At 45.0% G+C, this 26,744-nt stretch overlaps 1 protein-coding gene across 1 annotated transcript; it reads right to left on the reverse strand.

Annotated features, from left to right (window-relative positions):
- Nucleotides 1–2,258: 2,258 nt before the first annotated feature.
- Nucleotides 2,259–26,744, reverse strand: LOC120037523 (thrombospondin-2-like; the record flags this gene model as incomplete). Its single annotated transcript, XM_038983553.1, has 14 exons — nucleotides 26,657–26,744; nucleotides 24,372–24,425; nucleotides 22,581–22,699; nucleotides 21,135–21,335; nucleotides 20,865–20,958; nucleotides 19,541–19,711; nucleotides 14,336–14,512; nucleotides 14,083–14,256; nucleotides 6,794–6,921; nucleotides 6,387–6,521; nucleotides 5,892–6,110; nucleotides 4,637–4,744; nucleotides 4,402–4,561; nucleotides 2,259–2,377 (listed from the first exon to the last, which is right to left on the reverse strand). Coding segments are annotated over exons 2-14 (1,857 nt in total), but the record flags the coding sequence as incomplete, so codon positions are not given.

A 26,744-nucleotide genomic window follows, 5' to 3' on the forward strand; every position in this document is an offset into this window, starting at 1 on the left:
ACAGTGTCTGGTTTTAAACTATAGACCGTGGTGGCTGGTTTTAATCTATAGACCACGGTGTCTGGATTTAATCTATAAACCGTAGTGTCTGGTTTTAAACTATAGACCGTGGTGTCTGGTTTTAATCTATAGACCGTGGTGTCTGGTTTTAAACTATAGACCATGGTGTCTGGTTTTAAACTATAGACCATGGTGTCTGGTTTTAATCTATAGACCGTGGTGTCTGGTTTTAAACTATAGACCGTAGTGTCTGGTTTTAAACTATAGACCACGGTGTCTGGTTTTAATCTATAGACCACGGTGTCTGGTTTTAATCTATAGACCACGGTGTCTGGTTTTAATCTATAGACCACGGTGTCTGGTTTTAATCTATAGACCGTGGTGTCTGGTTTTAATCTATAGACCGTGGTGTCTGGTTTTAATCTATAGACCGTGGTGTCTGGTTTTAATCTATAGACCACGGTGTCTGGTTTTAATCTATAGACCGTGGTGTCTGGTTTTAATCTATAGACCGTGGTGTCTGGTTTTAATCTATAGACCACGGTGTCTGGTTTTAATCTATAGACCGTGGTGTCTGGTTTTAATCTATAGACCATGGTGTCTGGTTTTAATCTATAGACCACGGTGTCTGGTTTTAATCTATAGACCATGGTGTCTGGTTTTAATCTATAGACCACGGTGTCTGGTTTTAATCTATAGACCACGGTGTCTGGTTTTAATCTATAGACCACGGTGTCTGGTTTTAATCTATAGACCGTGGTGTCTGGTTTTAATCTATAGACCGTAGTGTCTGGTTTTAATCTATAGACCACGGTGTCTGGTTTTAATCTATAGACCGTAGTGTCTGGTTTTAATCTATAGACCACGGTGTCTGGTTTTAAACTGGAGACCGTGGTGTCTGGTTTTAATCTATAGACCACGGTGTCTGGTTTTAATCTATAGACCACGGTGTCTGGTTTTAATCTATAGACCACGGTGTCTGGTTTTAATCTATAGACCACGGTGTCTGGTTTTAATCTATAGACCATGGTGTCTGGTTTTAAACTGGAGACCACGGTGTCTGGTTTTAATCTATAGACCGTGGTGTCTGGTTTTAATCTATAGACCGTAGTGTCTGGTTTTAATCTATAGACCGTGGTGTCTGGTTTTAATCTATAGACCACGGTGTCTGGTTTTAAACTATAGACCGTGGTGTCTGGTTTTAAACTGGAGACCACGGTGTCTGGTTTTAAACTGGAGACCGTGGTGTCTGGTTTTAAACTGGAGACCACGGTGTCTGGTTTTAAACTGGAGACCACGGTGTCTGGTTTTAAACTGGAGACCACGGTGTCTGGTTTTAAACTGGAGACCGTGGTGTCTGGTTTTAAACTGGAGACCGTGGTGTCTGGTTTTAAACTATAGACCACGGTGTCTGGTTTTAATCTATAGACCGTGGTGTCTGGTTTTAAACTATAGACCGTGGTGTCTGGTTTTAATCTATAGACCGTGGTGTCTGGTTTTAATCTATAGACCACGGTGTCTGGTTTTAATCTATAGACCACGGTGTCTGGTTTTAATCTATAGACCACGGTGTCTGGTTTTAATCTATAGACCGTGGTGTCTGGTTTTAATCTATAGACCATGGTGTCTGGTTTTAATCTATAGACCGTGGTGTCTGGTTTTAATCTATAGACCACGGTGTCTGGTTTTAATCTATAGACCATGGTGTCTGGTTTTAATCTATAGACCACGGTGTCTGGTTTTAATCTATAGACCACGGTGTCTGGTTTTAATCTATAGACCATGGTGTCTGGTTTTAATCTATAGACCACGGTGTCTGGTTTTAATCTATAGACCGTGGTGTCTGGTTTTAATCTATAGACCGTGGTGTCTGGTTTTAATCTATAGACCGTGGTGTCTGGTTTTAATCTATAGACCGTGGTGTCTGGTTTTAATCTATAGACCACGGTGTCTGGTTTTAATCTATAGACCGTGGTGTCTGGTTTTAATCTATAGGCCACGGTGTCTGGTTTTAATCTATAGACCATGGTGTCTGGTTTTAATCTATAGACCACGGTGTCTGGTTTTAATCTATAGACCGTGGTGTCTGGTTTTAATCTATAGACCACGGTGTCTGGTTTTAATCTATAGACCACTGTGTCTGGTTTTAAACTATAGACCGTGGTGGCTGGTTTTTAATTTATATGTTGTGTACTTTCATACCTACACAACGGTGTGTGTTTACCTGTGTGTGTGTGTGTGTGTTCGTGCGTGCGTACCTGTGTAGGGTTGTGCACAAAAGGACAGTTGTCACATTGGTCCCCCACTCCGTCCAGGTCTGTATCTCTCTGCTCAGTGTTATACAGCAGGGGGCAGTTATCATGCTCGTTCAGCATCTCTACACAAACACACAGACAAACACACACAGATCTACCATGTGAAGGAATCAAATTACAGATACTTTTGAAAAATGACATGAATACTTTTAGGATTACTTTTAATTTGAGAAAGAATTTTTGCACAAAAAAAATACATTGACAGCTTTCTGTTTTCTCAATGACATTCAATTTAGCAATGAAAAAAGGTGCAAGTTTAAGTTTGTTCCACCTGAGCGAGTCTGACCACAGGTCAGAGACCACTATGATGACACCAGATGATGACCACCAATCAGAGACCACTATGATGACACCAGATGATGACCACCAATCAGAGACCACTATGATGACACCAGATGATGACCACCAATCAGAGACCACTATGATGACACCAGATGATGACCACCAATCAGAGACCACTATGATGACACCAGATGATGACCACCAATCAGAGACCACTATGATGACACCAAATGATGACCACCAATCAGAGACCACTATGATGACACCAAATGATGACCACCGATCAGAGACCACTACGATGACACCAGATGATGACCACCAATCAGAGACCACTATGATAACACCAAATGATGACCACCGATCAGAGACCACTATGATGTCACCAGATGATGGATCCTTTGTGTGTTCATCTAACTCCTGTTAAGGGGAAAGTATCCAAAGGTAACTGAATGTCACGAGTTCTGCTGAAGTCGATGCCTCTCCTTGTTTGGCCGAAGTCGATGCCTCTCCTTGTTCTGCCGAAGTCGATGCCTCTCCTTGTTCTGCCGAAGTCGATGCCTCTCCTTGTTCTGCCGAAGTCGAAGCCTCTCCTTGTTCTGCCGAAGTCGATGCCTCTCCTTGTTCTGGCGAAGTCGATGCCTCTCCTTGTTCTGCCGAAGTCGATGCCTCTCCTTGTTCTGCCGAAGTCGATGCCTCTCCTTGTTCTGCCGAAGTCGAAGCCTCTCCTTGTTCTGCCGAAGTCGATGCCTCTCCTTGTTCTGCCGAAGTCGATGCCTCTCCTTGTTCTGCCGAAGTCGATGCCTCTCCTTGTTCTGCCGAAGTCGATGCCTCTCCTTGTTCTGCCGAAGTCGATGCCTCTCCTTGTTCTGCCGAAGTCGATGCCTCTCCTTGTTCGGGCGAAGTCGATGCCTCTCCTTGTTCGGCCGAAGTCGATGCCTCTCCTTGTTCTGCCGAAGTCGATGCCTCTCCTTGTTCTGCCGAAGTCGATGCCTCTCCTTGTTCGATGCCTCTCCTTGTTTGGCCGAAGTCGATGCCTCTCCTTGTTCTGCCGAAGTCGATGCCTCTCCTTGTTCTGCCGAAGTCGATGCCTCTCCTTGTTCGGCCGAAGTCGATGCCTCTCCTTGTTCGGCCGAAGTCGATGCCTCTCCTTGTTCGGGCCGAAGTTGATGCCTCTCCTTGTTCGGGCCGAAGTCGATGCCTCTCCTTGTTCTGCCGAAGTCGATGCCTCTCCTTGTTCGGCCGAAGTCGATGCCTCTCCTTGTTCAGGCGGTGCTCAGCAGTCGACGTCACCGGTCTTCTAGCCATCATTGATCCATTTTTCATTTTCAATTGGTTTTGTCTTGTCCTCCTACACACCTGGTTTCAATCCCATTCATTACCTGTTATGTATTTAACCCTCTGTCATGTCTTTGTCAGAGATTGTTTCTTGTTCAGATTTCGTGTTTGTATTGGTGCGCGACGGGTCCTCGTACCCACTTTGTTTTTATAGTTTTGGAGTTATGTTTTGTTTACAGTCATTAAACAACTCCATTCCACTAAGTTGATTCTCCTGCGCCTGACTTCCCTGCCACCCATACACATGACTCTGACACTGAAAGTAATAAGATTAAGTTTAGTGAGGTTGGGTAATCTAAAGTTATTTTACTGATGACAAATAACAAATAACATTTAGAAAGTAACCTACCCAACCCTGCACACACACACACACACACACACACACACACACACACACACACACACACACACACACACACACACACACACACACACACACACACACACACACACACACACACACACACACCGTCTCCATCCATGTCGATACTGCAGGCGTCTCCCTCTCCGTTGCTGTCTGTATCAGTCTGTAAATGGTTGGGGGTGAAGGGACAGTTATCACAGCGGTCTCCAACTCCATCTCTGTCAGAGTCAAACTGATGAGGGTTGTAGTGTCCAGGGCAGTTATCCTAGGGAGCATACACACAATGGAATAAACACACACACAGAAACACACACACACACACACAAAGCCTCACCCTTACCCTCTCATCTAAGACATCGTCGTTGTCGTCATCAGGGTCACAGGCGTCTCCAAGGCGATCGTTGTCAAGGTCTTCCTGTCCGGAGTTTGGCAGGGCAGGGCAGTTATCCTGTTAGCCAATCACAACACAGCTCAGTTATTATATATTCAATCAAATCAATCAAATGTTATTGTAGGGGTTCTGGGCTTAACTAACTGTTCCATAACCTGTCTGAATGTGTCTATTTTACATGGCCGTAAGTAGCAGTGAGCCCAGCATGGTGTTAGATACATGTACAGTGGCTTGCGAAAGTATTCACCCCCCTTGGCATTTTTCCTATTTTGTTGCCTTACAACCTGGAATTAAAATAGATTTTTGGGGGGTTTGTATCATTTGATTTACACATGCATACCACTTTGAAGATGCAAAATATTTTTCATTGTGAAACAGACAAGAAATAAAAACTTGAGCGTGCATAACTATTCACCCCCCCAAAGTCAATACTTTGTAGAACCACCTTATGCATCAATTACAGCTGCAAGTCTCTTGGGGTATGTCTCTATAAACTTGGAATATCTAGCCACCGGGATTTTTGCCCATTCTTCAAAGCCAATCTGCTCCAGCTCCTTCAAGTTGGATGGGTTCCGCTGGTGTACAGGAATCTTTAAGTCATACCACAGATTCTCAATTGGATTGAGGTCTGGGCTTTGACTAAGCCATTCCAAGACATTTAAATGTTCCCCTTAAACCATGCGAGTGTTGCTTTAGCAGTATGCTTAGGGTCATTGTCCTGCTGGAAGGTGAACCTCCGTCCCAGTCTCAAATCTCTGGAAGACTGAAACAGGTTTCCCTAAAGAATTTCCCTGTATTTAGCGCCATCCATCATTCCTTCAATTCTGACCAGTTCCCCAGTCCCTGCCGATGAAAAACACCCCCACAGCATGATGCTGCCACTACCATGCTTCACTGTGGGGATGGTATTCTCGGGGCGATGAGAGGTGTTGGGTTTGCCCCAGACATAACGTTTTCCTTGATGGCCAAAAAAGCTAAATTTTAGTCTCATGTGACCTGAGTACCTTCTTCCATATGTTTGGGGAGTCTCCCACATGTTAGTTATTTGTGTGTGTGTGTGTGAGTGTGTATGAGTTATGTGTGTGTGTATGTGCGTGTGTGTGTGTGAGGTATGTGCGTGTGTGTGTATGAGTTATGTATGTGTGTGTGTGTGTGGGGGGGGGGGGGGGGGGGTGCGTGTGCCTAAGTGCGTGTTAGTGTGTACCTGTAGACAATGGTAGGTTGTGTTGTGGTGGCAGGGAAGGATATGATTGGGCCAGCCATCTAGGTCAGAATCTTCAGTACACAGGAAGCCGTCCCCAGCGAAGCCAACCCCACACACACACCGATACACAGTCTCCGACGTCACGCCCAGGTACACGCACTCCGCATGCTGACTGCAACGGTGTGTATTATCTTTACAGGGGTTGTGGGGCTCACAGACCTAAACACACACTTATAATTACACCACACACTTACAGTCAAAACACACACACCACACATACACACTGTAGGAGAGAGGTTACATACACACCACACACCACACACCACACACCACACATACACATTGTAGGAGACAGGTTACACACACACCACACACCACACATACACACTGTAGGAGAGAGGTTACACACACCACACACCACACATACACACTGTAGGAGAGAGGTTACACACACACCACACACCACACATACACACACCACACATACACACTGGCCTGTTTGGTGTTGTTGGCGTCTTCCAGTCCGAGACCGTAGGGTTGGTTGCTGTGATACCGCGGGGGGCAGGGGAGACAGTGGAACCCTGGGTCTGTGTTCACACACTCGGTCACACACACACCCTGCAACACACACTGTAGGAGAGAGGTTACACACACACCCTGCAACACACACTGTAGGAGAGAGGTTACACACACACCCTGCAACACACACTACAGGAGAGAGGTTACACACCTGGCAACACACACTACTCACACAGAGATAGTGTGTGTGTGTGTGTGTGTGTGTGTGTGTGTGTGTGTGTGTGTGTGTGTGTGTGTGTGTGTGTGTGTGTGTGTGTGTGTGTGTGTGTGTGTGTGTGTGTGTGTGTGTGTGTGTGTGTGTGTGTGTGTGTGTGTGTATTTACTTCATCCTGGTCTTCACAGACAGAGCCATTTCCATGGTAACCCAGTGGACAGGGCCCACATTCCCATGAGCCATCAGTCCCAGAGTGGCAGGAGACCCCAGGGAAGCAGGGCCTAGAAAGACAGCTGTCTACACAGAGAGAGAGAGAGGAAGGCCGTAGAGTTTGATTGGTAGAATTGACTATAACATGTTAAAACAGACATAGGAGTGCTCCAGTGGTAGTGGACACAAACAATGACCCACCTATAGTCCAGTTCCATAATAACCAACTCTGGACAGGTACATCACCCTGGTCTTATTCAGCCCTAATATATTACACAATCAATCCCTAATATTTACACGGCAATACCTTCTACACAATAGAAAACCCTGTAGGCAGCCAGTCGTCCTTTTCTCCCACATACTGTAGGCATACTGCTCTCTGTTCACACATACTGTAGGCATACTGCTCTCTGTTCATACATACTGCTCTCTGTTCACACATACTGCAGGCATACTGCTCTCTGTTCATACATACTGTAGGCATACTGCTCTCTGTTCATACATACTGCTCTCTGTTCACACATACTGTAGGCATACTGCTCTCTGTTCACACATACTGCTCTCTGTTCACACATACTGTAGGCATACTGCTCTCTGTTCATACATACTGCTCTCTGTTCACACATACTGCAGGCATACTGCTCTCTGTTCACACATACTGTAGGCATACTGCTCTCTGTCCACACATACTACTATTTAAAGATTATTTTCCTTGAGAACCTGAAACCGACCGTGGAGGTTATGAATTTCAAAATATTTTTGAAGACTTTTCCAAAGAATGGCAGGTGAGTACAAAAAGGTATCTTTTCTTAAATCTAGAAGGAACAGAGTTGATTTCATTCCTTGTAGTGGAATAGTTATTGTTATCCCTGACCAAGTTAAAGTTGTTTCAAGGTGCTTTGGGACCATACTGTGGACAATCTGATGAACAAGACAAACCTTGATCTGACAGAGACTCCTCCACTTTGAGGAGAGACTGACAGAGACTCCTCCACTTTGAGGAGAGACTGACAGACTCCTCCACTTTGAGGAGAGACTGACAGAGACTCCTCCACTTTGAGGAGAGACTGACAGAGACTCCTCCACTTTGAGGAGAGACTGACAGAGACTCCTCCACTTTGAGGAGAGACTGACAGAGACTCCTCCACTTTGAGGAGAGACTGACAGAGACTCCTCCACTTTGAGGAGAGACTGACAGAGACTCCTCCACTTTGAGGAGAGACTGACAGAGACTCCTCCACTTTGAGGAGAGACTGACAGAGACTCCTCCACTTTGAGGAGAGACTGACAGAGACTCCTCCACTTTGAGGAGAGACTGACAGAGACTCCTCCACTTTGAGGAGAGACTGACAGAGACTCCTCCACTTTGAGGAGAGACTGACAGAGACTCCTCCACTTTGAGGAGAGACTGACAGAGACTCCTCCACTTTGAGGAGAGACTGACAGAGACTCCTCCACTTTGAGGAGGAGAGAGACTGACAGACTCCTCCACTTTGAGGAGAGACTGACAGAGACTCCTCCACTTTGAGGAGAGACTGACAGAGACTCCTCCACTTTGAGGAGAGACTGACAGAGACTCCTCCACTTTGAGGAGGAGAGAGACTGACAGACTCCTCCACTTTGAGGAGAGACTGACAGAGACTCCTCCACTTTGAGGAGGAGAGAGACTGACAGACTCCTCCACTTTGAGGAGAGACTGACAGACTCCTCCACTTTGATGGTCAAGATGCTGGAAGTCTAAGAATGATACGAACTAATTAGTTCTGAGACGTCTGCAGTTTGTTTCTAATGATCTTTACTATTGTTCCAGGAAGAGCATAAAGTGGCACTGAACAAGAGCCCCTGCCAATGCCACCATTGAGATGTACCTGTATTGTTTGTTTTAGCTGCATGGATAAATTATTACACTGGATTAGTGATTTAACTACTTGGATGGCTCACAACTTCCTCCAGCTAAAGCAAGACCAAGGTACTTATTGTTGGAGCCAAAGCACAGAGAGAGAATCTGGTTGCACATTTAAATTCACGGATAATAAAGATAAAACACCAGGTGAAAAATCTAGGTGTTATTTTACATTCTGAACTCAATTTCGAATCACACATTAGGAATGTGACCAACATAGCTTTTTACCACCTTGCCAAGGTGCGGCCGTTTCTCTCTCAGGCTGATACAAGGACACTCATCCAGGCTTTTATTACAGCAGGCTTGACTACTGTAATTCTCTCCTGTCTCATCTGCCCAGGAAGCCATTGGTCAACTGCAAAACATACAGAATGCTGCAGGGTACTGACCAAGACCAGACGGAGAGCACACATTACATCGGTTTTAAGGTCTCTGCACTGGCTGCCTGTACGTTTTAGAAATCATTTTAAGATTCCACTATTGGTTTAAAATCAAACCACGACTGTGCACCCCAATACAGACATACTTCTAAGTTATGTATCCAGTAGGTCCCTCAGGTCCTCTGGCACAGGCCTTTTAACTATCCCAAAGCCTAGAACCAAGAGGCATGGAGAGGCAGCCTTTAGTTATTATGCCCCCAGCCTCTGGAATAGCCTGCCAGAGAACCTGAAGGATCCAAAACTGTGGAAATTTTTCTGAGATCTTAAAACACACCTTTTTCACTTTGCTTTTCCTCAGGGTGCTTTTTAGTCGTTCAGTTTTTATTGTCGTTCAGCCTCTGAGAATAACGGATACGGTGACTGAGTTCATCAGGAATTGTATAGGAGAGGTTGTACCCACTGTGACTATTAAAACCTTCCCAAACCAGAAACCGTTAATAGTTGGCAGCATTCACGCAAAACTGAAAGCACGAACCACCGCATTTAAACCATGGCAAGGGGACTGGGAATATGGCAGAATAAAAACACTGTAGTTATTCTCTATGTAAGAAAATGAAACATGTCAAATGTCAGTGCAGAGACAAAGTGGAATTGCAATTCAACAGCTCAGACACGTATGTGGCCTACAATCACAGACTACAAGGGAAAACCTGCCATGTCGCGGACACCGACGTCTTGCTTCCGGACAAGCTAAACACCTTCTTCGCCCGCTTTGAGAATAACACAGTGCCACCGACGACAAGCTAAACACCTTCTTCGCCCGCTTTGAGGATAACACAGTGCCACCGACGACAAGCTAAACACCTTCTTCGCCCGCTTTGAGGATAACACAGTGCCACCGACGACAAGCTAAACACCTTCTTCGCCCGCTTTGAGGATAACACAGTGCCACCGACGACAAGCTAAACACCTTCTTCGCCCGCTTTGAGGATAACACAGTGCCACCGACCACTATCAAGGACTGTGGGCTCTCCTTCTCTGTGGTCGACGTAAGTAAGACGTTTAACCTCTCTGGGATATGTGGGACGGTAGCGTCCCAACAGCCTGTTAAAATGTAGAGCGCCAGATTCAAAAAAAAATCTATAAAATCTAACTTCATTAAATTACACATATAAGATACCAAATTAAAGCTACACTCGTTGTGAATCCAGCCAACATGTCAGATTTCAAAAAGGCTTTTCGGCGAAAGCATAAGATGCTATTATCTGATGATAGTGCAATGGCTACACTCTCTTTGTTGACCATTTCAACCATGCCGGCGCTACTCAAAACGCAGAAATAAAATATAAAACATGCATTACCTTTGACGAGATTCTTTTGTTGGCACTCCAATATGTCCCATAAACATCACAAATGGTCCTTTAGTTCGATTAATTCCGTCCATATATATCCAAATTGTCCATTTATTTGGCGCCGTTGTACCAGGAAAAACAACGTTCAATTTGCGCAAAATATCTAAAAAATTACCTCTAAACTTTGCCAAAACATTTCAAAGTACTTTTGTAATACAACTTAAGGTATTTGTAAACGTTAATAATCGATCAAATTGAAGACGGGTCAATCTGTTTTCAATACAGGATATCAACAAACTCACGGTACTTTTCAAGTCTTGCTCAACTCTCAAACATAAACACACGACGTCACTCCACTTCCGGGTCAATATCTTTCTCAGTTTACTAAGGAAAAACCTTAACCTTTTTCCATACAATGGCGACATCCAGTGGAAGCAGTAGGAACTACGTGGATAGTGATTAGAATTCTGGTTTGCCCATGACAATCCATTGAACATACAGGAACTTAACAATAAAAAAGTTAGTCCTCAGGGTTTTGACTGCTATATAAGTTCTGTTATACTTACAGATATGATTCAAACAGTTTTAGAAACTTCAGAGTGTTTTCTATCCAAATCTACTAATAATATGCATATCTTATATTCTGGGGATGAGTAGCACGAAGTTGAAATTGCGCACGCTATTTTTCCCTAAGTGAAAACTCTGCACCCTATCCTCAAGAGGTTTTAAGCGTGTTAACCCTCGCATGGCTGCCGGCCCAGACGGCATCCCTAGCCGCGACCTCAAAGCATGCGCAGACCAGCTGGTCAGGAGTCTGCTCTCCCCACTTGCTTCAAGATGTCCACCATTGTTCTTGTACCCAAGAAAGCAAAGGTAACTGAACTAAATGTCTATCGCCCCGTAGCGCTCACTTCTGGCATCATGAAGTGCTTTGAGAGGCTAGTTAAGGACCATATCACCTCCACCTGACCGACCACCCTAGACCCACTTCAATTTGCTTAGATCCACAGACGATGCAATCGCCATCGCACTGCACACTACCCTAACCCATCTGGACAAGAGGAATACCTATGTAAGAAGGCTGTTCATTGACTACAGCTCAGCATTCAACACCATAGTACCCTCCAAGCTCATTATTAAGCTCATGGTCCTGGGTCTCGACCCCGCCCTGTGCAACTGGGTCCTGGACTTCCTGACGGGCCGCCCCCAGGTGGTGAAGGTAGGAAACAACACCTCCACTTCGCTGATCCTCAACACTGGGACCTCTCAAGAGTGCGTGCTCAGCCCCCTCCTGTACTCCCTGTTCACTCATGACAGCGTGGACAAGCAACGCCTCCAACTCAATCATCAAGTTTGCAGACGACACAACAGTAGTGGGCTTGATTACCCACAATGACGAGACGGCCTACAGAGAGGAGGTGAGGGCACTCGGAGTGTGGTGTCAGGAAAACAACCTCCCACCAAACATCCACAAAACAAAGCAGCTGATCGTGGAATTCAGGAAACAGCAGAGGGAGCAACCCCATATCCACATCGACAGGACTGCAGTGGACAAGGTGGAAAGCTTCAAGTTCCTCGGCGTACACATCACTGACGATCTGAAATGGTCCACCCACACAGACAGTGTGGTGAAGTAGGCGCAAAAGCGCCTCTTCAACCTCAGGAGGCTGAAGAAATTTGGCTTGGCCACTAAAATCCTCACAAACTTTTACAGATGCACAATTGAGAGCATCCTGTCTGGCTGTATCACCGCCTGGTACGGCAACTGCTCCGCCCGCAACCGCAGGGCTCTCCAGAGGGTGGATTGCTGTGAATTGTTAGATACTACTGCTCTGTTGGAGCTAGGAACACAAGCATTTTGCCGCACCTGCAATAACATCTGCTAAATATGTGTATGTGACCAATAACATTTAATTTAATTTCATCAAATTATTTTTTAAATATACATACATATTTTCTACTAAAGGGGTCCTAAAATTCCATATCAAATAGCTAAATTATCCTTGGTATGACCATCTTAAAACAATTCCATATGTTAGCTTAGACTGTTATGGAATAAATTATCTGTACTGTATCCTAACTGCTTCAAAAACTTCCATAGTTTACTTGGATTGTTCCTGTTCGCAACTATGTTGTCAGTGGAATAATGGTTCTTGGCCCTCTCTATCATCCTGTTAACCTCATTCTTGGCCCCCCTCTGTCATCCTGTTAACCTCATTCTTGGCCCTCTCTGTCATCCTGTTAACCTCATTCTTGGCCCCCTCTGTCATCCTGTTAACCTCATTCTTGGCCCTCTCTGTCATCCTGTTAACCTCATTCTTGGCCCTCTCTGTCATCCTGTTAACCTCCTTCTTGGCCCTCTCTGTCATCCTGTTAACCTCATTCTTGGCCCTCTCTGTCATCCTGTTAACCTCATTCTTGGCCCTCTCTGTCATCCTGTTAACCTCATTCTTGGCCCTCTCTGTCATCCTGTTAACCTCATTCTTGGCCCTCTCTGTCATCCTGTTAACCTCATTCTTGGCCCTCTCTGTCATCCTGTTAACCTCATTCTTGGCCCTCTCTGTCATCCTGTTAACCTCATTCTTGGCCCTCTCTATCATCCTGTTAACCTCATTCTTGGCCCTCTCTATCATCCTGTTAACCTCATTCTTGGCCCCCTCTGTCATCCTGTTAACCTCATTCTTGGCCCTCTCTGTCATCCTGTTAACCTCATTCTTGGCCCTCTCTGTCATCCTGTTAACCTCATTCTTGGCCCTCTCTGTCATCCTGTTAACCTCATTCTTGGCCCTCTCTATCATCCTGTTAACCTCATTCTTGGCCCTCTCTGTCATCCTGTTAACCTCATTCTTGGCCCTCTCTGTCATCCTGTTAACCTCATTCTTGGCCCTCTCTGTCATCCTGTTAACCTCATTCTTGGCCCTCTCTGTCATCCTGTTAACCTCATTCTTGGCCCTCTCTGTCATCCTGTTAACCTCATTCTTGGCCCTCTCTGTCATCCTGTTAACCTCATTCTTGGCCCTCTCTGTCATCCTGTTAACCTCATTCTTGGCCCTCTCTGTCATCCTGTTAACCTCATTCCTTCATTTCTTATAGCTTATAAAAAACATAATCTGCCCTGGATCTCCAGATAGAATTTATTTCTTCACTTCGTTGCTTTTAAAATGTAATGGTTAATCCATGGTTCAGTTCTTTGCTTAATTCAACAACATCGAGTGGCAGCTGGTCTGCAGCATCTACAAATGGTCTCATTATCACCTCATTGCATTTCAATACACCAGTACAATTATCTCAATCAAGTAACCAAAACATCTGCACTATAGTTCTCCATAGTTTGCTGAACCTTCCTACTACAGAAAACGATGGAATGATCACTGAGCCCATAGTTTACAACCCCACATCCTTGATCAGACACCAAAACGAGGTTAATGATGGTTTGGGTAGAAGGACAGACCCTGGTGGGCTCATTAGTCAGCTGGTGTAAAGCAAACGGATGACAGCATCTGAAATGCTTTAAAAGGAGCTAGCCTGTTTGTGGTGCTATATGAATCCCCAGACTACTATAAATAAACAAGGCTGTGTTGTGGGGTTAGAGCTGTGTGTCTATGTCTGCTACCTATTGGACAGGGCTGTGTATCGCAGGCTGCGTAGTCGGCCGTCTCTCCCACACACTTCCTGCCTCCATGCCGGGGGGCGGGGTTAGAACACTCTCGCTGACGAATCATCAGCCCACTGCCACACGACACACTGCATGGTAACCAGGAAGACCACGGTCCCCAGACCCCGACAACTATAATCACACAGACAGTGTATCAGTCAATCCAACATCAACAATAGCAGTAATGTGGTTTGTTTGTTTGTGTTCTCACTTGGACAGGGTGCAGCGTCACAGGGATGTGTCTCTGTGGTGTTGCCACGGCAGCCGCTGCCCCCGCGTTGAGAGAGGGGGAAGTTGCAGAGTCGAACACGCACGACGAGACCTGAACCACACGACACAGAACATGCAGACCACGGAGACCACAGACCCCAGCCGCCGTTCCCACGCACTACACACACACACACACACACACATACACACACACACACACACACACACACACACACACACACACACATTTTTATTAAAGGGAAATGATTGCTCAAACCCAACACCCAAACCTGAGCGTTCCATTCTGCCACCTCTGGTCTCTTGGCCCTCCCACCCATATGAGGGTCAGCTCCCCCCCAGCCCAGTCACAGATCTTCTCTGTCCTGGAACCGCAACGGTGGAATGAGCTTCAGCCTATCGTCAGCAGAGTCCTTCAGCCTAACGTCAGCAGACTCCTTCAGCCTAACGTCAGCAGAGTCCTTCAGCCTAACGCCAGCAGAGTCCTTCAGCCTAACGTCAGCAGAGGCCTTCAGCCTAACGTCAGCAGAGTCCTTCAGCCTAACGTCAGCAGAGTCCTTCAGCCTAACGTCAGCAGAGTCCTTCAGCAGAGTCCTTCAGCAGAGTCCTTCAGCAGAGTCCTTCAGCAGAGTCCTTCAGCAGAGTCCTTCAGCAGAGTCCTTCAGCAGAGTCCTTCAGCCTAACGTCAGCAGAGTCCTTCAGCCTAACGTCAGCAGAGTCCTTCAGCCTAACGTCAGCAGAGTCCTTCAGCCTAACGTCAGCAGAGTCCTTCAGCCTAACGTCAGCAGAGTCCTTCAGCAGAGTCCTTCAGCCTAACGTCAGCAGAGTCCTTCAGCCTAACGTCAGCAGAGTCCTTCAGCCTAACGTCAGCAGAGTCCTTCAGCCTAACATCAGCAGAGTCCTTCAGCCTAACACCAGCAGAGTCCTTCAGCCTAACGTCAGCAGAGTCCTTCAGCCTAACGTCAGCAGAGTCCTTCAGCCTAACGTCAGCAGAGTCCTTCAGCCTAACGTCAGCAGAGTCCTTCAGCAGAGGCCTTCAGCCTAACGTCAGCAGAGTCCTTCAGCCTAACGTCAGCAGAGTCCTTCAGCCTAACGTCAGCAGAGTCCTTCAGCCTAACGTCAGCAGAGTCCTTCAGCCTAACGTCAGCAGAGTCCTTCAGCCTAACGTCAGCAGAGTCCTTCAGCCTAACGTCAGCAGTCCTTCAGCCTAACGTCAGCAGAGTCCTTCAGCCTAACGTCAGCAGAGTCCTTCAGCAGAGTCCTTCAGCCTAACATCAGCAGAGTCCTTCAGCCTAACGTCAGCAGTGTCCTTCAGCCTAACGTCACCAGTCCTTCAGCCTAACGTCAGCAGAGTCCTTCAGCCTAACGTCAGCAGAGTCCTTCAGCCTAACGTCAGCAGAGTCCTTCAGCCTAACGCAGAGTCCTTCAGCCTAACGTCAGCAGAGTCCTTCAGCCTAACGTCAGCAGAGTCCTTCAGCCTAACGTCAGCAGAGTCCTTCAGCCTAACGTCAGCAGTCCTTCAGCCTAACGTCAGCAGAGTCCTTCAGCCTAACGTCAGCAGAGTCCTTCAGCCTAACGTCAGCAGAGTCCTTCAGCCTAACGTCAGCAGAGTCCTTCAGCCTAACGTCAGCAGAGTCCTTCAGCCTAACGTTAGCAGAGTCCTTCAGCCTAACGTCAGCAGAGTCCTTCAGCCTAACGTCAGCAGAGTCCCAACCCCACCTTCCTAACATGTCTGAAATGTACATCTTCAAAGAGTATCTTAAATAAATACAATGACGTAGCTAGCCATAATGGGTATTACAGGAGCTAGTTGTAATATAGGAGCTAGTTGTATTACACGAGCTAGATGTATTACAGGAGCTAGTTGTATTACAGGAGCTAGTTGTATTACACGAGCTAGATGTATTACAGGAGCCAGATGTATTACAGGAGCTAGTTGTATTACAGGAGCTAGTTGTATTACAGGAGCTAGTGGTATTACAGGAGCCAGATGTATTACAGGAGCTAGTTGTTTTACAGGAGCTAGTTGTATTACATGAGCTAGTTGTACTACAGGAGCTAGTTGTAATACAGGAGCTAGTTGTATTACAGGAGCTAGATGTATTACAGGAGCTAGCTGTATTACAGGAGCTAGTTGTATTACAGGAGCTAGTTGTATTACAGGAGCTAGTTGTATTACAGGAGCTAGTTGTATTACAGGAGCTAGTTGTATTACAGGAGCTAGTTGTATTACAGGAGCTAGTTGTAATACAGGAGCTAGTTGTAATACAGGAGCTAGTTGTAATACAGGAGCTAGTTGTATTACATGAGCTAGTTGTATTACAGGAGCTAGTTGTATTACAGGAGCTAGTTGTATTACAGGAGCTAGTTGTATTACAGGAGCTAGTTGTATTACAGGAGCTAGTTGTATTACAGGAGCTAGTTGTATTACAGGAGCTAGTTGTATTACAGGAGCTAGTTGTATTACAGGAGCTAGTTGTATTACAGGTGCTAGTTGTATTACAGGAGCTAGTTGTAATACAGGAGCTAGATGTATTACAGGAGCTAGTTGTATTACAGGAGCTAGTTGTATTACACGAGCTAGTTGTATTAGAGGAGCTAGTTGTATTACAGGAGCTAGTTGTATTACAGGAGCTAGTTGTAATACAGGAGCTAGTTGTATTACAGGAGCTAGTTGTAATACAGGAGCTAGATGTATTACAGGAGCTAGATGTATTACAGGAGCTAGTGGTATTACAGGAGCTAGATGTATTACAGGAGCTAGTTGTAATACAGGAGCTAGATGTATTACAGGAGCTAGTTGTATTACAGGAGCTAGTGGTATTACAGGAGCTAGATGTATTATAGGAGCTAGTTGTATTACAGGAGCTAGTTGTATTACAGGTGCTAGTTGTATTACAGGAGCTAGTTGTAATACAGGAGCTAGTTGTACTACAGGAGCTAGTTGTATTACAGGAGCTAGTGGTATTACAGGAGCTAGTTGTAATACAGGAGCTAGTTGTATTACAGGAGCTAGTTGTATTACAGGAGCTAGTTGTATTACAGGAGCTAGTTGTATTACAGGAGCTAGTTGTATTACAGGAGCTAGTTGTAATACAGGAGCTAGTTGTATTACAGGAGCTAGCTGTATTACAGGAGCTAGTTGTATTACAGGAGCTAGTTGTATTACAGGAGCTAGTTGTATTACAGGAGCTAGTTGTATTACAGGAGCTAGTTGTTTTACACGAGCTAGTTGTATTACAGGTGCTAGTTGTAATACAGGAGCTAGTTGTATTACACGAGCTAGTTGTATTACAGGTGCTAGTTGTAATACAGGAGCTAGTTGTAATACAGGAGCTAGTTGTATTACACGAGCTAGTTGTATTACAGGTGCTAGTTGTAATACAGGAGCTAGTTGTAATACAGGAGCTAGTTGTAATACAGGAGCTAGATGTATTATAGGAGCTAGTTGTATTACAGGAGCTAGTTGTAATACAGGAGCTAGTTGTATTACAGGAGCTAGTTGTTTTACAGGTGCTAGTTGTATTACAGGAGCTAGTTGTAATACAGGAGCTAGTTGTATTACAGGAGCTAGTTGTATTACAGGAGCTAGTTGTAATACAGGAGCTAGTTGTATTACAGGAGCTAGTTGTATTAGAGGAGCTAGTTGTAATACAGGAGCTAGTTGTATTACAGGAGCTAGTTGTTTTACAGGTGCTAGTTGTATTACAGGAGCTAGTTGTAATACAGGAGCTAGATGTATTACAGGAGCTAGTTGTATTACAGGAGCTAGTGGTATTACAGGAGCCAGATGTATTACAGGAGCTAGTTGTATTAGAGGAGCTAGTTGTATTACAGGAGCTAGTTGTAATACAGGAGCCAGATGTATTACAGGAGCTAGTTGTATTACAGGAGCTAGTGGTATTACAGGAGCTAGTTGTATTACAGGAGCTAGTTGTATTACAGGAGCTAGTTGTATTACAGGAGCTAGTTGTATTACAGGAGCTAGTTGTATTAGAGGAGCTAGTTGTATTACAGGAGCTAGTGGTATTACAGGAGATAGTTGTTTTACAGGAGCGATTTGTATTACATGAGCTAGTTGTATTACAGGAGATAGTTGTTTTACAGGAGCGATTTGTATTACATGAGCTAGTTGTATTACAGGAGCTAGCTGTATTACATGAGCTAGTTGTATTACAGGAGCTAGCTGTATTACAGGAGCTAGTTGTATTACAGGAGCTAGTTGTATTACAGGAGCTAGTTGTATTACAGGAGCTAGTTGTATTAGAGGAGCTAGTTGTATTACAGGAGCTAGTTGTATTACAGGAGCTAGTTGTTTTACAGGTGCTAGTTGTATTAGAGGAGCCAGATGTATTACAGGAGCTAGTTGTATTACAGGAGCTAGTTGTATTACAGGAGCTAGTTGTAATACAGGAGCTAGTTGTATTACACGAGCTAGTTGTATTACAGGAGCTAGTTGTATTACAGGAGCTAGTTGTATTACAGGAGCTAGTTGTATTACAGGAGCTAGTTGTATTACAGGAGCTAGTTGTATTAGAGGAGCTAGTTTTATTACAGGAGCTAGCTGTATTACAGGAGCTAGTTGTATTACAGGAGCTAGTTGTATTACAGGAGCTAGTGGTATTACAGGAGATAGTTGTTTTACAGGAGCGATTTGTATTACAGGAGCTAGTTGTAATACAGGAGCTAGTGGTATTACAGGAGCCAGATGTATTACAGGAGCCAGTGGTATTACAGGAGCTAGTTGTATTACAGGAGCTAGTTGTATTACAGGAGCTAGTTGTATTACAGGAGCTAGATGTATTATAGGAGCTAGTTGTATTACAGGAGCTAGCTGTATTACAGGAGCTAGTTGTATTACAGGAGCTAGTTGTATTACATGAGCTAGTTGTATTACAGGAGCTAGTTGTATTACAGGAGCTAGTTGTACTACAGGAGCTAGTTGTATTACAGGAGCTAGTTGTATTACAGGAGCTAGTTGTATTACAGGAGCTAGTTGTATTACAGGAGCTAGATGTATTATAGGAGCTAGTTGTATTACAGGAGCTAGTTGTATTACAGGAGCTAGTTGTACTACAGGAGCTAGTTGTATTACATGAGCTAGTTGTATTACATGAGCTAGTTGTATTACAGGAGCTAGTTGTATTACAGGAGCTAGTTGTATTACAGGAGTTATAGGTGACCTCACCTCGGCTTTCACAACTTCCCAGGGTGCACCTGCGGGTTTGGAGGGAGGAGTCAGAACAGGACGTGAAGACATCATCACAAGATCGCCCTCTCCGCTGGAAGCCACGCCCACAAGTGACCGAACATTCCGTCCACTCCGACCATGGGGACCATCCATCTTCACTTCCCAACCCTATACACACACACACACACACACACACACACACACACACACACACACACAAACAAATACACATATGCATATGCACACATATGTATACATATGGCACGACTCCAACACCATCATTAAGTTTGCCGATGACACAACAGTGGTAGGCCTGATCACCGACAACGATGAGACAGCCTATAGGGAGGAGGTCAGAGATCTGGCCGTGTGGCGCCAGGACAACAACTTCTCCCTCAATGTGATCAAGACAAAGGAGATGATTGTGGACTACAGGAAAAGGAGGACCGAGCACGCCCCCATTCTCATCGACGGGGCTGTATTGGAGCAGGTTGAGAGTTTCAAGTTCCTCGGTGTCCACATCACCAACAAACTAGAATGGTCCAAACACACCAAGACAGTCGTGAAGAGGGCACGACAAAACCTTTTCCCCCTCGGGAGACTGAAAAGATTTGGCATGGGTCCTGAGATCCTCAAAAGGTTCTACAGCTGCAACATCGAGAGCATCCTGACAGGTTGCATCACTGCCTGGTACGGCAACTGCTCGGCCTCCGACCGCAAGGCACTACAGAGGGTAGTGCATACGGCCCAGTACATCACTGGAGCCAAACTTCCTGCCATCCAGGACCTCTACACCAGGCGGTGTCAGAGGATTGTCAAAGACCCCAGCCACCCCAGTCATAGACTGTTCTCTCTACTACCGCACGGCAAGCGGTACCGGAGTGCCAAGTCTAGGTCCAAGAGGCTTCTAACCAGCTTCTACCCCCAAGCCATAAGACCCCTGAACATCTAGTCAAATGGCTACCCAGACTATTTGCATTGCGCTCCCCCCCCTCTTTTACGCCACTGCTACTCTCTGTTATTATCTATGGATAGTCACTTTAATAACTCTACCTACATGTACATATTACCTCAATTACCTCAACTAACCGGTACCCCCTGTATATAGCCTCCACATTGACTCTGTACCGGTACACCCTGTATTTAGCTCTTTAATTACTTGTTACTTTTCTTATTCTTATTCATATTTTTTAAACTGCATTGTTGGTTAGAGGCTTGTAAGTAATTCAGGGCATGTGACGAATAAAATTTGATTTGACTAAATATGACTTGTGAAATAATCATGAGAAATAAATTTGACTAAGTGAATGTGTTTTCTCACCCAGACACACAGGGCAGCATTCCCCTTCAGTGAAGGAAGGACTGGGACATGTTACTGGAGGACAGGTGACCTGCCGACACACTGCCTTCCCCTCCTACACACACACAACATACACATACAAACAGACACAAAACACACACACACACACACACACACACACACACACACACACACACACACACACACACACACAGTAGTAAAGCAAAAGGGCCTAGAGATATCTTGACTCAAGAGTTGTGCGTGAATATGTGTGTGTGTGTGTGTGTTTACCTGGCAGGTACAGGATGTGCAGCTGTCTGAAACCCAGTCCTCCTCCCGCTGATACACACGTCCGTCCTGCACACACACTCTCTCCTCTTCATCATCCCCTCCTCCTCCTCCTCTTCCTCCTCCTCCTCCTCCTCCTCCCTCTCTGTCCAAATTGCTGCCCAGCTCAGAGAGAGCTTCACGCAATGCCTCATTCTCCTCTGTCTGAACACACAGATGAAGACGGCAGGAGGCTTGTGGATCTGGTCATGGTTAGCACTGATGCTAACCACTGATGTGTGTGTGTGTGTGTGTGTGTGTGTGTGTGTGTGTGTGTGTGTGTGTGTGTGTGTGTGTGTGTGTGTGTGTGTGTGTGTGTGTGTGTGTGTGTGTGTGTGTGTGTGTGTGTGTGTGTGTGTGTGTGTGTGTGTGTGTGTGTGTGTCACACTCCATGAGAACCCAAAATATAAGCTTTTTTTCTCCAATGTTTGTAAACATTGTAAATGTAAACAAACCCTGTACAGCCTCATAACATGGTTAAAACAATAATGTTGATATCATGGATGGTCAGTCCTTGCATCCACAGCTCTGTCTATTAGTCTGAGAGTGGTTACATTTCTCCAGGCCCATCCCTCAGCTTTTTACCAAAACAGAGTCGGGGCGCCCGTTTTGTTATTGTTTCATCTGTGGATTTGCCCTTTAAACAGCTGCATATTATCAAGATATTTAAGTGTCACCAACAACAAGTTCAACAATAGGCCTGTAGCATATTGCATTCATTATTCACATGTAAATAGCACTTTCCGTAGTGCTCAAAGCCATGCCATTTATTTTTCAACTTGAATCAATGAGCCCAATCAGTTCTCCATGACAACTAGATCATAAACAACAGTTCTCCATGACAACTAGATCATAAACAACAGTTCTCCATGACAACTAGATCATAAACAACAGAGTAGGGCTGGCTATGCTCAGGTGGGTCATGCTCAGGTAAAACTATTTGGCTAATCTATACTTCCAGATTTCTAAAACCTATTCTTGAAGATCAAGGGATATAACATTTATTGGAATGACTGGAATTCTGATAGTCTTTGGTTTGTAATGTAAAGATATAATTTAATCGTATTATTATCTGTAGTAGAAAGCGATGGGTTAGAAGAAGCCTACATAACCAACCCATAAAGTAAAATGTAACATCCATATATGAACAGCTATGTAAACTTTAACATTGATTTATCCTGCAATAGATGTGGTTCAATTGGTAACATATATTTATGTCTTCTTCTAAGGCCTCTTAAGGGGAAAGTAATCTAAAAAGTAACGGAATGTAATCAGATTACGTTACGGCGTTTGGGTATTCCAAAAGTTACGTTACTGATTACAAGTTTGGACAGGTAACTAGTAACTGTAACGAATTACATTTAGAAAGAAACCTAGCCAACCCTGTCAGTATGTGTCTGTGTGTCTTACAGCTCTCTGAAGGTCGTGGAGCAGACTAGTGGTAACGATGTGGAGGCCATGCAGCTCTGATAACAGATCATTCAGCTCCTCACAGGACCGACGACACATCACCTCAGCACGCTCCACCCCTACACACACAGACAGACAGACAGACAGACAGACAGACAGACAGAGACACAGACACAGACAGACAGACACACACAGAATCAGAGCTAACCCAAACCAGATCCACAAGCCTCCTGCTGTCTTTATTTGTGTGTGTTCAGACAGAGTTTTCTTAACATTGTTTTTGATAAAGGTGTTATGGATAGTGAAGGTGTTATGGATAGTGAAGGTGTTATGGATAGTGAAGGTGTTATGGATAGTGAAGGTGTTATGGATAGTGAAGGTGTTATGGATAGTGAAGGTGTTATGGATAGTGAAGGTGTTATGGATAGTGAAGGTGTTATGGATAGTGAAGGCGTTATGGATAGTGAAGGTGTTATGGATAGTGAAGGTGTTATGGATAGTGGGTTATGGATAGTGAAGGTGTTATGGATAGTGAAGGTGTTATGGATAGTGAAGGTGTTATGGATAGTGAAGGTGTTATGGATAGTGAAGGTGTTATGGATAGTGAAGGTGTTATGGATAGTGAAGGTGTTATGGATAGTGAAGGTGTTATGGATAGTGAAGGCGTTATGGATAGTGAAGGTGTTATGGATAGTGAAGGTGTTATGGATAGTGGGTTATGGATAGTGAAGGTGTTATGGATAGTGAAGGTGTTATGGATAGTGAAGGTGTTATGGATAGTGAAGGTGTTATGGATACTGCAATGAGCGACGTGGGATTTTGGTTGCAATGATTCTGTCTTTAGTAACTGTCTGCGTTACTACACAATAAATGCAAAACCATTCTGACGGCAGACCTAGACCCTGTCACACTGAACGTACCAAGATGGCCGACAATCGTTTGCGACCTAAGAATTTTCCCACAATGTGTAAATTTAGTCTGGGACAGCCAATCCTGGCATCAGACAGATCCAATTGTACAGTCTGCAAAGGCCTTTATCTATCAGCACATGACAAGCAGATATCTGACTGACTCCATTCAGGTGATTTAGAGGCATCAGCGGTGCCACAAAGTTTACAGAGCCCAGTGACTTAGGGGTTAAAAAAGGTTTACAGAGCCCAGTGACTTAGGGGTTAAAAAAGGTTTACAGAGCCCAGTGACTTAGGGGTTAAAAAAGGTTTACAGAGCCCAGTGACTTAGGGGTTAAAAAAGGTTTACAGAGCCCAGTGACTTAGGGGTTAAAAAAGGTTTACAGAGCCCAGTGACTTAGGGGTTAAAAAAGGTTTACAGAGCCCAGTGACTTAGGGGTTAAAAAAGGTTTACAGAGCCCAGTGACTTAGGGGTTAAAAAAGGTTTACAGAGCCCAGTGACTTAGGGGTTAAAAAAGGTTTACAGAGCCCAGTGACTTAGGGGTTAAAAAAGGTTTACAGAGCCCAGTGACTTAGGGGTTAAAAAAGGTTTACAGAGCCCAGTGACTTAGGGGTTAAAAAAGGTTTACAGAGCCCAGTGACTTAGGGGTTAAAAAAGTCACAGCAGTGGTACACAACTGACCAGCGAAGCACAGGGGGGGGGGGGGGGGGGGTGGGAGAGGCTGGGAAAATGCTACATACGGGACCGGAGATATGGGACCGGAGCTACGGGACCGGAGCTACGGGACCGGAGCTACGGGACCGGAGATACGGGACCGGAGCTACGGGACCGGAGATATGCCACAGCACACAGACTGCTGTATAGGGTGCAGAATTACATTACCTGCTGTCAGATCACAGAGAAACACCATCAGCCAGGCAATCAGTGGTGTCATCCCTACACACACACACACACACACACACACACACACACACACACACACACACACACACACACACACACACACACACACACACACACACACACACACACACACACACACACACACACACACACACACACACACACACACACACACACACACACACACACACACACAATTATACAGTGCAATTGGAAAGTATTCAGACTCCGTGACTTTTTTGACATTTTGTTAAATTACAGCTTTATTCTAAATGGATAAAAAAATATATATATCCTCATCAATCTATACACACCCTACCCCATATAGAAAAAACGAAAACAGGAATTTAGAAATTTTAGAAATAAAAATGTAAAACAGAAATACCTTATTTACATAAGTATTCAGACCCTTTGCTAAGAGACTAAATTTAGCTCAGGCTGTCACGCCCTGACCTTAGAGAGCCTTTTATTCTCAAATTGGGTTAGGTCGGGGTGTGACTAGGGTGGGTACTTGTTATTTCTATGTTGACCTGGTATAGTTCCCAATCAGAGGCAGCTGTTTATCGTTGTCTCTGATTGGGGATCATATTTAGGCAGCCTTTTCGCACTGGGTTTTTGTGGGATCGTGTTTTTGGTTAGTTGCCTGTGAGCATGCCATTTGCTGCACGTATCGTTTCCCAGTCCCAGTCCGGTACGTCCTGTGCCTGTTCCTCGCACTCTCCCTTAAGTGGTAATGAGATTATTAAATTATAATAATTGTCCTCCCTCATATTAAACGACACCGACCGCCACTGATCTACAGAGAAGAATGGGAGAAACTCCCCAAATACGTGTGCCAAGCTTGTAGCGTCATAACCAAGAAGACTCGAGGCTGTAATCGCTGCCAAGCTTGTAGCGTCATACCCAAGAAGACTCGAGGCTGTAATCGCTGCCAAGCTTGTAGCGTCATACCCAAGAAGACTCGAGGCTGTAATCGCTGCCAAGCTTGTACCGTCATACCCAAGAAGACTCGAGGCTGTAATCGCTACCAAGCTTGTAGTGTCATACCCAAGACTCGAGGCTGTAATCGCTACCAAGCTTGTAGTGTCATACCCAAGAAGACTCGAGGCTGTAATCGCTGCCAAGCTTGTAGCGTCATACCCAAGAAGACTCGAGGCTGTAATCGCTGCCAAGCTTGTACAGTCATACCCAAGAAGACTCGAGGCTGTAATCGCTGCCAAGCTTGTACCGTCATACCCAAGAAGAATCGAGGCTGTAATCGCTACCAAGCTTGTAGTGTCATACCCAAGACTCGAGGCTGTAATCGCTGCCAAGCTTGTAGCGTCATACCCAAGAAGACTCGAGGCTGTAATCGCTACCAAGCTTGTAGTGTCATACCCAAGACTCGAGGCTGTAATCGCTGCCAAGCTTGTAGTGTCATACCCAAGAAGACTCGAGGCTGTAATCGCTACCAAGCTTGTAGTGTCATACCCAAGACTCGAGGCTGTAATCGCTACCAAGCTTGTAGTGTCATACCCAAGACTCGAGGCTGTAATCACTACCAAGCTTGTAGTGTCATACCCAAGACTCGAGGCTGTAATCGCTACCAAGCTTGTAGTGTCATACCCAAGACTCGAGGCTGTAATCGCTACCAAGCTTGTAGTGTCATACCCAAGACTCGAGGCTGTAATCGCTACCAAGCTTGTAGTGTCATACCCAAGACTCGAGGCTGTAATCGCTACCAAGCTTGTAGTGTCATACCCAAGACTCGAGGCTGTAATCGCTACCAAGCTTGTAGTGTCATACCCAAGAAGACTCGCGGCTGTAATCGCTACCAAGCTTGTAGTGTCATACCCAAGACTCGAGGCTGTAATCGCTACCAAGCTTGTAGTGTCATACCCAAGACTCGAGGCTGTAATCGCTACCAAGCTTGTAGTGTCATACCCAAGACTCGAGGCTGTAATCGCAGCCAAGTTTCTTCAACAAAGTACTGAGTAAAGGGTCTGAATACTTATGTAAATGTGATATTGCATTTTTTTTATTTTATACATTTGCAAAAATGTCTAAAAACCTGTTTCTGCTTTGCCATTATGGGGTATTGTGTGTCGGGGGAAAAAGATTTAATACATTTTAGAATAAGGCTGTAACGTATAAAATTAGGAAAAAGTCAAGGGGACTGAATACTTTCCAAATGCACTGTAGACTGATAAATAACATTGGTTATAGAAACAGTGACACGAACAGCAGAGAAATGTTACAAACGAACAAACTAACATTGGACCTACCTGCATCAAATGTACCAACTCCTCCTCAGTGTCCTGTTTTAACGTCCCACGTCAGACTCCTTGTCAGATAGATCCACAGTAACATCCC

Source organism: Salvelinus namaycush, unplaced genomic scaffold (assembly GCF_016432855.1).
Source record: "Salvelinus namaycush isolate Seneca unplaced genomic scaffold, SaNama_1.0 Scaffold1743, whole genome shotgun sequence".
In the NCBI taxonomy this organism is placed as follows: Eukaryota; Metazoa; Chordata; class Actinopteri; order Salmoniformes; family Salmonidae; genus Salvelinus; species Salvelinus namaycush.